We start from the raw sequence: 11980 nt of genomic DNA on the forward strand, positions 1-11980 counted from the left end.
GATACCCCTGCCATGAACAGACTGCCAAGTCAGAGGCTGTCCTGCCTTATTAGAAGCACCTAGTAGCCTCTTGCTGGCCTCAAGAGGCCTCTAGGATGTCCAGAACACCACCAAAAGCCCAGTGTTGCATTATTAATCAAGTCTCAGATATCTGTCGGTTTCGTTTTCCCCACCTTCTTTCTTTTGTTTGCATTTTGCCCTCAATTCTGCCTAGTGTGCTATGAATATTAGCTGTTATTCAGCAGAAGCAAAGGATCCGATTGGATTCATTATCAGATGGTCAGATCGCAACATAACTTCTTTAGAGACCGTTCGCCATTTGCAAGTATCACACAAGTACCAATCGGAAAGATACTAACTGTATACTAGTAGTATTCCGTGGAAACACCGCCCACCAAGCTAAAATAAAAAATACTGGGGTTATTATAACAATATTTTTATACATAGATGTGTCCGGCGGTGCTGGGCCTCTTATTACAGTATTTATTTTTATTCATCAAATAAATCTCATCCAATTAGTCGATCACTTCAACCTTCAATACTACATGCTCACAGATACGGCGCTATGCATTTTCCAAAATATAATCCTTCTCTCTCATCAATAAATGATATTCCGGTTGATAAAGAATAGAAAGAAAAGAAAAAGTTTACTGTTCTAGTACTCTGGTAATACCGATACAACAAAATAGAGCGCTAGTAAGGGCGAGAGAGAGTATAACTGAGGGCCTTGACACCGCTCTGGGGCAGCTTCGAGCCCACCTTTAGCGAAGAACTCAAGCCAGAACTCCCTGCACGTAAAAGGAGGTAAACCCCAAGGGCATTGGTGGTAGTCGCGTTGTGGGCAAGGTCGAAGGTGCGCACAGCGGCAGTGGGAAGAGGGGGATACTGATAATGGACTCGATGAGAGAGATAAAGGGGCGGCGATCGGTGGGTCAAGTTGTTACATAGGCTGCGGGGGGGGTGGGAGGGATAGGATATTGGGAGAGTTGGTTTTTCGCCATCTTTGGGGGTACGGAAGGGATGTACGGTAGTTGAGAGTGGTGCTTCGAAAGTTTCGAAGTGGGGAGAAGTTTGGCAAGGATTGGTGAACATTGGTATGTGTTAATTGGTTAGTCTTAACTTATTGGCCCCCACTTTGTAACAACTTAAATCGAACTTCACTGGCAGGGGTTGTTTAGTGGGTCGTTCTTCTGATTGATCATTGTAGATCCCCCCGGCCTGGCTCGAGGGGACCCAGGAGCAGGTGTCACGTGTGATGAACAATGAAGATGTAGGTAGGCCAATTGGATGAGCCACCGAATGCACTTCGAGTATTTGATTACTGCGCTATTCCTAAAAATACTCTCCTTGCTGTTTCTACCGGTATGATATGATACTTGTACCCACGACCTATATCTTGAAAGCACCCCTAATACCAGTATCCACCTCGTATTCGCCTGTGAGGACCACCGTATTCTTGAAAGCCGCGTAGGCCTGTCACGCTAAACGGTTACACAACACATCCCTGCATGTCAACCCCCAACCCACGAAACGGCGGATAAATACTTGTATACTTTCACCGTCTCCTTCTCACTCAACCTTCCTTCCCTCACTCAATATGATGCCGTGAAAGAAGATCATAATAATCGGTGCGGGCATAACCGGCCCAACCCTCGCTCTAACCATTCTCAAAAATTCTGCACTAAAGGAAATCTATGAGCCCATTCTCCTAGATCGACAAACCCAGGACATGTACGCTCAGGGCGCAGGAGTAGCTCTCTCTTCCAATGCATTACACCCGCTGATAAACCTGGGATTGAAAAACGGGTTGTGGGAGATTTCGCAGGAGGTGGTGGAGATGTCGATTTACAGAGAGAAGCGGTATTTAAACCCGATGGTTACGCCGAATTGGAGCCCTGACATCGGTGGTGGGACAGGGCTGCGGGTTGTTGAAAGGGGGGCTTTGATGAAGCTACTTGTTGATCAGGTGTGTTTTAACGGGAGGGAGGCACGGTGGGGTACAAAGGTCGTGGATCTTGTGGCCCAGGAGGACGGGGTGGAGGTGGTGATAGAGGGTGGCGCGAGTGTTTTTGGAGATCTGGTCGTTGGGGCGGATGGGATTTGGTCTGCTGCTCGGAAATTTATTATCGGTGAGGGCTGGAAGCCGACATTTATGAACTCGAGTAGAATATATGGGATTTATACGCCGGAGGAGAGAACAGAATCTTCCCAGGGACATATCGTTCTGTTAGACGTTGCTGGCCTTTCGACATGGCCACTCCCGGTGGGTAAATGTTTCTGGACCGTCACCGTACCAGAAACTGCTCCGCCAACCGGCAAATCGACAGTGGAGCAAACAGCCGAATATCCGAACGCGACGATAGCTACAGGGGGCTATCCCTTGTCAAGAACCCTTGCTATCCTTTCTCGTCTCTCCGCGACCCCCCACCCATCCCTCCCGGGAGGGGTTTGTGCGGAACTTTGCCAACGCAGCTCCCGAATAGTTCACGCACCCCTATACCAACTTGTATTTGAGCAATCACAGATCGTAAATGCCACATCAAACGTTGTTCGTACCGGAGACGCCGCTAGAGTCATGCTTCCTACAAGCGGACAGGGAGCCTGCATGGGCATCGAACTGTTCTTGCCAACTCGCTACTCAACAATAGCAGCATCGGGGGTGCGCTAGAGGAGTATGCTAATTTACGGGTTCCACGATCAAAAAGTATCGCCACTCAGGCTTATTGGAGTGGGATTGTGTTTATGGCGAACCGTTGGGTTGTTAGGATTGCAAGAGACTGGTTGACAAGTCTTTTACCGAAGGGCAGGAATGCTAAAGAGTAAGTCTTAACTTCTCTTCGTTATATCTAGCTCCGAGGTTGGTTTTGAGAGATCTAATTGTGTTTTGTAGTATGTGGGAGAAGGAAGGGAAGGTCCCAAGGGATCCTATGGCGTGGTTGTATGGTGTTAGGTTGGAAGTTGGGGTCGGGGATCGGGAGGGAGGTGCGCAGATAGTGCACGGGTAGTATGGTCGAAAATCTCTTAGCCGCAATAGCAGAAATAGGCGGAAACAGCCTGAATACTCAATATAACTTAATGGGGAATTTAGAGTACATACGTAAGTAATTCTGCCGGACTAAGCTCGTTTCAGGAATCCTAGTTTCCTAAGTTTTATTGGTACATCTCACGAATGTAGTCAAAGTGGTCCTGCAGGTCTCAGTAGCTGAAACAAATTTCCATAAGTGGCTCTGGAATTTCTACAATCCCCGGCACCGCCATATCGGATACTCGGACGTACCGGTATCTTTGCCCATTGAGCCGAGTGACTTCTCCGGTCTAGTTCAGAAAATCCGATCATCTCCTAAAACCAAGAATCCCAGTCCAGAGGGGGCAACAACCGCTGATCAATGCTGGACTTCAGTTCGCGATACACGTTCAAAACTCATGAGGTGCCTGTTAGGCAACTAGCTATCGATGCCAGCAGCAAACCAACACCTTCCTCCTCCCCCAAACCTCTTCTAGCAACCCGAGCAAAAGGAGGCGGAGGAGGAAAAAAGAAGTAGAATTATACCGTAGGACTATTTGCTACCTTTCCACTACTAAACGTGTATCATCACGATATCCTTGGCTAAATGGACCAGAATCATGAGCACGAAGGGAAGACCAAACGGGAGAAAACCCAAGCGGACAAACGCAACGGTGATGGCAACAAAAGAGAAAGTTACCGTCTTTCCACAGCGAGGTGGTGGTAGTGAGAGCAATTGTATGACGCCAACTAACGCTGGGGCCGGGAGCAAGAGTGATAGTGTATGAAATCCAATGGCTACGAGATCCCGGGGATCCCGAACTTCATTATCTAGCATATCTGTGATCCGACCCGACACAAGGAGTGTTCGGGTCTTTCCATGCACGGTAGATTAAGGCTTGGCTAGATGTAACCCATGGAGACAAGAAAAATGGGTCCATGGTACTTCCCCCCTATCGAGGGTACGTCTTGGACACTAAAAAACGCTAATAATATAATATTTAGAAGGAATTAGTTGGGTAGGTGCACGGCGTACACAACTCCCCCCCATATTCTAGTTTAATAAAAGGTTACCCGTTGCAATTTGATGGAGCTCATTCACCTCCCACATACATCCAGGTCAGGGTCTCCAATGTGGTTTCGAGGTTGAGAAAGAGATTAAAAATAAAATAAAAAATGCTAAAAGAAAGCTTTTATTTTAGCACGCAATAAGCTGGTATTCTGTATGGACTTGTTGGATAGATGTGATCGTTGGATTACCCACGGGTCAAGCGGTTATGAGTTGTTTTCGCATCCTATGCCGCCAGGCATATGATATTTGTGTTTGTCTTGTCCCCTTTAGACAGGTTTCCGGTAAGTACGCTATCAGTCATCAAGTGTTTGGTTCCGTTCGTTGTTTTTCCAACCGTGTGCCTTCAGGGAGAAGGCATTCGGTTTGGGGGGGGTTTTTTTTCCCCCACCATGATTGTGGATCGTTCGGGGTCATGGCAGATCGTTTATTTGCTTTTAGCAGGAATTTCTGCTGTTCTTCTGCTGTTGCCAGGGTGCTTCGCCGGATTCCACTGATTCGATATATGGTTCGTAGAGGTTCACTTAGCTTCAATCGTTGAGGGTCGTTTGGAAGATATTTTTTCTATTATAGTTTGATATTAGCGCCCTCCAGAGGTGGTTCGCGTTCACCTTACTATCTTGCCACCTCCAGTTGTGCCTGACCCACGGTGATCCCATTCGCTTTATCTGATCTTCTAGTCTTTATAACCTCCCGTCTCAATAAAGATAGGAGAAAATAGCTTGAATTCTAATGAAACCCCGGAGTAGTGGGAGGCATCGCTCACTCAAGAGCTCGTAAGGGGTATCTATGATAAATTGATCTAATACCTACTACCGCTTACTATATTCCCAGTATGATGCACCGGTATTGGATCCGGTTCAAACACCCATACAAAAAAGAAATACCCCCTAGCCAAAAGAAATCAAGACCCGCCCTAAAAAAATGCACCACCGCAACTACCGTAGAACCATCTCCGGTGGTAAGAGTTAGTTCGATCGCAGTCAGGAAAGGAGAAATCCTTGGCCTGGCCCTTTAAAAGTACGGTAGCGTACTATAAGAAGTGGGATAATTGAGAATGGTGCTAGGACGTCCAGATTTCCCCACCCTTTGGATTAAGGGGAGAAAGCGCAGCGAAAAGATATTCTCCCTCAGCCCACGGCTGAGACAAGTAAAAAGGAAAATATAAACAGACCTTACTAAGGGGGGGATTCCAACGTCCCAGCGAGATTCCCAATTATTCCAGTTCTTGATCGTTATATGTCGATGGTCTTGGGAAGCAGGGCTTTCAGGGTTAGGGTTATATTCCATCTTCTGCATTACCGGATGTACCAGTATATTCCGATTGTTCTGTTCGGCTCAGATAGAGACCTCTCTATACGCGCATGGAATGCTAGTATCCGGGTATGCACGAGGTTAGTGGAGTCTCTTGAACACCAGAGATGCCAATCGTTTTTCTCACGATACCGGTATTATCAGAAAGTTGGACTTAACGTATGGGACTAAGAAGAAGATCAAACGCAGAAGTGGATCACTTTTTATGTGAATTTTGATCAAATCCTCAGTGCAGAAATTTCCTCAAAACCAAACATCCGAATTTGGCCCAAAAGGGTCAAATCTAGAATCATGTGCTATCTGGAATACCTCCTACACCGTTGTATTTCATCTTCCTGGTGCCAGGAGTCAATCGAGAATTTGAAATTTCGACCTTTTTCGTGCGTTTTAACTGGTTCACTTCCCCGTCTGATCCGCTTCCTGGTCCAATACGTTATCATAGTTATTCCAAGAACAGACTGGTACAGGTTACCAGCTAATCAAGATTTCAATAGCACCTGCCCAATCAGGCACAAGACCGGAAAGCAAGCATTAGATATGATAAGTAGACTACGAGTACAGGCCAACGAGGACACGAAGAAACTACTGGTAAGGTAGCCAAAACGCTAACCCTTGAGGGTATGGCAACGACACCTCTTCCCTCAGCACACCACGATAACGCAAATATCAACTAATTTAATAGCTTGACATTCGTATTTGGTTTAGGATGTGTCCGGCCGTCCGCTGTTTTCGAGGATGTTAAAATCGTAAAAGACGAGCTGCACGGTACCCTGCGCCTGGAGCTTTTCAAAGTCAGCAAGAACCCGTATGACACAAGTACAGTACAGTACGTGGGAGAGGATTTCGTGCAGGGCTGGGATTATTATCATTCTAGTAAACTGTCCCTGCCTGGTGCGAAAACGGTTCCCGGGGGTACCGTGAAAAAGGAAGATAAGTCAAGTCAGCAGCAGTCTTCTGCGCGCGCACCACACAAGGCTGAAACTCCTGGCCGCCAAATCGCACCTTCACATGCCGATTTCGGACCATCAGTTAGTAAGCGTGGATAATCGGTTTGAATCCTATCGTACATCCTAAGGGTGTCACAGCCGGTGGGTTTTTTGTGGGTTTTTTGTACCGATAGACCACCGTTGAAAAAGATTACAGATACGGCCCTCTGTCCTTGCCAATACCTGGCGAGGTATGGTCATTAACCATTTTGGAAAAAAGTATATCCACTCCACCAGTGCAAAATCTCTGGTGGGTTTTGTGGGCGTTGAATTGTCATATACCGGGCGTGTTGGTGGAGGATCCCTCAGGTTGATGGAGAGAACTTTACAATTCATGAAACACTCGTTCCGCGTACCGGTATCCTTGCCCGCTAACTTCCCCGCCTAATCCCTTAACGGGCTAGCGCTGTCTTTGTGCAGTTTTGAACTAGCTGTTTTCAGGGGTACCTAGTATTACAAGTAATAGATACGAATATTCTAGAACATGGTAGTTGCATACCTCGGCGAAAGTAAGGCGCTGTGTACTCGAGTATATTCCTCTCATTATGTGCCAATTGAGGGCTGAGTCTGCGGCGCTTTCCCTCCACCCTATCCGGGAAGCGCGGTTCCAGCGCCCTAGCACATTTATCTCCTATCGTACCGGCGCTGTCTCGGCGCAACAAATAGCGCGGGGAAAGCGCACACAACATGCCCCGAATATCGGTACACGGGAGGCGTGCTGGAGTTGCCCCCATACAAGTAGCTCAGTCATCCCTACTGGGTTGTGTTGGCGTGGTGGCACCGATAATAGAGTACCGGTACATTAATTGGAGCGGATTCAGACATCCAAAATCTTGTACAGCCGCATTCGTACAGTTCTCGCACCTTTCAGAGTACAGTACTGTGCTCCTCGATCCTTGGGGACTCTTTTCCAATCACCTCTCTCCCCCACCACCCGGCAAAACAAAATCAACACGCGATAAAACCCCTTCAACATCCCTGAAGGCATATCCGAGAACAGTCATCTAAAAACTCCTTCTTGTTCTCCTGCTGCTAATGGACACAACTCTTGAGGTACGAGGAAGGGTATGAGAACTTTACGGATGCGGCTGTACAAGTCCAATTCATCTGCCGGTATTCAGACAAGTGAAGCCAACGTCAGCCTTGTTGGCGGATTGTGATAACGCCCCCACGAAATAATAATCGATCTTGGCATGCGAAAAAATGCCTCCTAAACTCCATCCCGCCACAAGTATGCCTCGCAAGCGCAATTCAAACAGTTTGAAGCTTCCCCTTGGGTCTCGTGCCCCCCAGGTAAGTCTGATGCCCCGTCAAGGCTCTGAAACAGGTGAAATACACCAGAACCCCCGGGCCGTACTCGATCACCATTTCCGCATATAGTTGCCGACGGCGAAGCGGGAGTGCGTGGACACTGAGATACACGTACAGCATTTATGTCACAAGGATTGTTCGTATAGACATTCTTGTTACACCCTAGGCTCTGCTGAGGGTGCTCTCGACGTGGATTGAACCAATGCGTGGATGGATAGGGAGAGACGTGGGCCATCTATGGGAAAGGAGTGAAGTCACAGTGGATCATCTGTCTAATCAACACCTTCAGCCTTGAGACTTGGAGTTTGAGTCATATCTTGTGGGCAGGTCTTGGTGGGTAGTGCATGATAGTAGCGGAACAACAATACAAGAAGCTTGCAATTAAGATGGTTAGTTCAGAAAGCCTCAGCGATGCGTACAGTGGTGGAAACCTTAAACTAGAACACTACCGACTTTCTATTTACAGTTACAAGGTGGAGCAAGAATTTATGGAACTCTTATCTAAGGTTGTAATATATCCCTGTCTGTTCATGTTGATGGACTCCTGCAGGGGTCATGCATGTTAATTAACGTGCCAACGGGTGGCCATCAACTAATCCTTCTTTCTTGGCGATATTAACAGGTAATTACCTGATGCAATGCTTGGATCTCAGGACAAGGCCAGGACCACTTGACTTGGGTAGATGGCGATATGTTTGGCTGGTTTACTTCAAATAACTGTTCCATAATTTTTTTCTGGACAGAGCACACCTAACTTTAAATCCCGATAGCTCTCCCAGAAGTTGATATTAAGAGAGAGGAAGCGAGGATAAAAGTAGCTTTTTAGTAACCCCTACAGTTTGAAGTTTGGCATCTTTTTCTGTCTGAAGTTCTCCGAGTAAAGAATTCCCGAGCACTCGAGTACCGGGTCGATTCTTCGCCTAATACCGGTATTCTAACTTGTTTGACAGCGCACACACCAGGCTCTACACTCCAGTAACCAGGTTTGTTCAGTTGTTAGGGCGTGAAAACCAGCACCAGCGCAGCACTCGCGTCAGTAATCCCAAGATTTAAAGCACAAGGCTCAGAATCCTGAACCTGGTTTTAATACTTTCCATCCGGGAAGCCGATAGCTTTCCAGTACCACAAACTTGATCTCTTCGCACTTTCTGACCCAATACCTCAAAGGCAATCCGGAGAGAACGGTTTCTCTTCCCGTGTCGATTCATATTTCACAGCCTTGTCACATTGCACGATTTTTATCTGCAGCAGCTGAGTAACATGCCACCAACCAGGTCCCCGCGCGAAAAAAGCAATGATCTGAGACAATGTGGGATGGAACTGTCCGTTGTGTGCACCGTTCACATTGGAGCAAGTCCCAAAAAGGGTTCCATAACAAAGTAAATTTCTTCTTTAGTGACGGATTTAGATTCTTTCCCCCACTTTTTTCTTATCTACGGTACTTCGCATAGAAGTTGCCCCAAGGCACCTTTGACACATACGGTATGATACCCGAGGAAATTTTGCAGGATCCTTAAAATAGATACCATAGCAAGGACTGAGGAACTGATTCCCGTAGCTAAAACAAACAGCCTTGGTAACATGCAAGTTAGACACGGTGGCGAGATAATAAGAATTGTGATCCCCGGAAGAGCAATGACTAATTGGGGGGGTATGATCATCCACCAAGCCTCTCCAAAGTAAACTAAGTTACTATTCATATCCAGATCGGCTTGGTCACGAAAAATTTCCCCGGCCTTATCGAGGTATCGACATTCATGCCAGAGTCAAGTAGTGACGAGATTTTTTATTTGTGCATCCTGCTCTAGTAAGTATCAAGAAACCCATCACTTCCCTTATCACTTGGTGTCCCCAGATGCCGAACCAACGCGTTACCTCTCCAGACCAGCCCGACTTATCATAGAAACCAGTAACGAACCCCATTGAAAACAAGGATATGAAAAGCACCCCCCCCCCCAAGGCACTTTAATATTGTATTCCGGCCTCCTGCCCATGCTGGGTCATACAACTGGAAGTTCCCGTCTTACTATCTGATCCCCATCAAAAATGGCTTCCACCGGTTTTATTCTGCGAGTCGCAATGTATCGAACCACCTCCATAAAAATCAGGATAACGAGTGTGCCAACAGCGGCATACAGCCCGCCTACGACGGCATCCAGGAGCTGCAACCTGTGTAGCTGTCATGTCAGCAGTACCATAGGACTCCGGGAAGGTTAGTCTTACGCAATCTGCCTCCCGTTTCCATTTAGACCTCCGCCTGGAATATTTGTGTATCCATCAAGACGGGCAATATCGTCCCTATTGTTTAATTAAATCCCTGTCAACGGCAGGTAAGATTAACACAACTTACCGTGCGAACACGCCAGTTAGAAGCATCCCAACGAAGCCCGAGACCCCATGGATAGAGAATATATCGTTTATGTCACCTATAGGTTTGCTTAACACTTCAGAGAAGTTCGAGCAAACTGCACCCACAACCCCAAAACATATAGCACTATGCAATGGCACCTAAAAAACCCCATATCAGCACAAAGGCCATTACACACAACGGACGAAAATATGCCTGTCATACGTAACCCGCAGCTGGTGTAATTGTTATTAGACCAGAGATAACACCATTACAAAAGGCAAGAATCGAGAGTCTTCTTGGAACAGGTTTCCGTTTCGGGCAACCTGTGGGATCACGCTCGGGGTTGTATTTGGAGAAAAAGAATTCCAAAAAGCACCATGTTAGTCCGCCTGAGCATGCAGCAAGGTTCGTCGAAACAAGTGCTGAGACTGTTCTTAAGTTCGCTCCTAATGTCGTGCCTCCATTGAAGCCCATCCACCCCACCCAGAGTAGGGTCGTCCCAAGCACGACGTGGAAAACGTTGTCAGGGTTTTCATCATCTCTAGGGAAAGCGGCTGCTTTCGCTAATTCCGCTTCACTCCGGTAAGGTATAACAGCAGAATCATCAATTTCTTTGGCCCCGTCCGGCTCGTCACCTTCTCCATGCTCCACTTGGCGCTCCTGCTCCGTAGCTCCATGTCCTCTAGCCGAGAAAGACCTATAGAATCGGAATCTCCATTTAAAGAATACCGAGTACACAGCAGCAGTACATGCTCCGCTCATATGGACCACTGTTCCACCAGCATAGTCTAGTGCACCTAGCTTGTTGGACCAGCCTGACGGACTCCATGTCGAATGTGCAATAGGTGCATAAACAAAGGTAGTCCAGATGAAGATAAAGACCAAAAAATGTACTATTCGAAACTTTTGCACGACAGCTCCACCTATCAATGAAGCGCTAAGTGAAGGTCAGCAGTTTCCGGGTAATCGGGATTATGTTCCTGAGTGGTTACTAACGTAAAAGAGGCAAATGCACCATGAAAGAGAGCAAAAAGTAATTCCGGGATCGGGGGTCCATTCTGGTTCCCGACTGGTCTGGTAAGGACATCCCTCAGAGCAATGCCCGCAATACTACCCCAGAATGGGTTGTCTGAATGTCCAAAAGCTATGCCGTAGCCTACAAGATACCACTAGCGTTGTTAGAGTTATGTTAGTGTGACTTCGTCGAACCGGCCCTGACTGTAACTAAAGTAATCAATCTTACCTGTATTCCTACCACCGACATTGCCAGAAACGATATCCAGATCATAGACATAGCAGACCTCCGCTTTGATATCCCCGAATAAAAAAACCCTATTCCGGCCGGCATCAACATCACCAGAATAGTACAAATTAACATCCAAACGACATCGGCACCCTATATAAGATTGGTTAATTAGGATAACTTGACTTAGGCCTGCTGTTAAGAAACCAAGAGAATGCAAACCTGAAACCAAGCCATCGGATCATGACCAATTTCGTCGGAGTCGGTAGTAACATTTAGCTTTCGCTCGTTGATATAGTCGAATATGAATTTATCTGTCTTGGCCATGTCGACTTCCGGATACTGAGTGAAAAGTATGAAATTTTGAGAAGCGGTGGCCATGGGGATCAGAGCTTATATCCCTCCCTACCCACGGGAGCTGAAAAAAGCCAACATCGGAGGCAGCCGGTTTGTAAAAGCACCGCAGGCAACGTCAAGTACAGGGCCCCAGAGCCATGAGTTCTCAACAGTCTTCCTACAGTCTGTTGATCCAAACAGCAGCCCAGAACTGGCCAAGCGTGACAGACACTCGGGTACCGTATCTCTCTCATAGCCACCCCCACCCGCAGAAGGGTCCAACTTCCTTGTGACCGTGGGAAGGGAGAACGCCTTGAAAGTGAGCGGCGTGAGCTAAATTTGCGATTCTGGTGAATGAGCCTTGTTG

At 47.1% G+C, this 11980-nt stretch overlaps 1 protein-coding gene; it reads right to left on the bottom strand.

Moving 5' to 3' along the window:
• Window positions 1-9450: 9450 nt before the first annotated feature.
• Window positions 9451-11658, bottom strand: GSTUM_00005025001 (uncharacterized protein; the record flags this gene model as incomplete). XM_002837009.2 has 8 exons in its annotated part: window positions 9451-9853; window positions 9908-9982; window positions 10035-10192; window positions 10257-10575; window positions 10732-10971; window positions 11031-11203; window positions 11278-11430; window positions 11500-11658. 8 exons carry the CDS (start codon window positions 11656-11658, stop codon window positions 9685-9687), a joined length of 1446 nt encoding a protein of 481 aa, XP_002837055.1. The 3' UTR covers window positions 9451-9684.
• Window positions 11659-11980: the final 322 nt, after the last annotated feature.

The sequence above is a fragment of the Tuber melanosporum genome (assembly GCF_000151645.1).
Source record: "Tuber melanosporum whole genome shotgun sequence assembly, scaffold_17, strain Mel28".
Lineage (NCBI taxonomy): Eukaryota > Fungi > Ascomycota > Pezizomycetes > Pezizales > Tuberaceae > Tuber > Tuber melanosporum.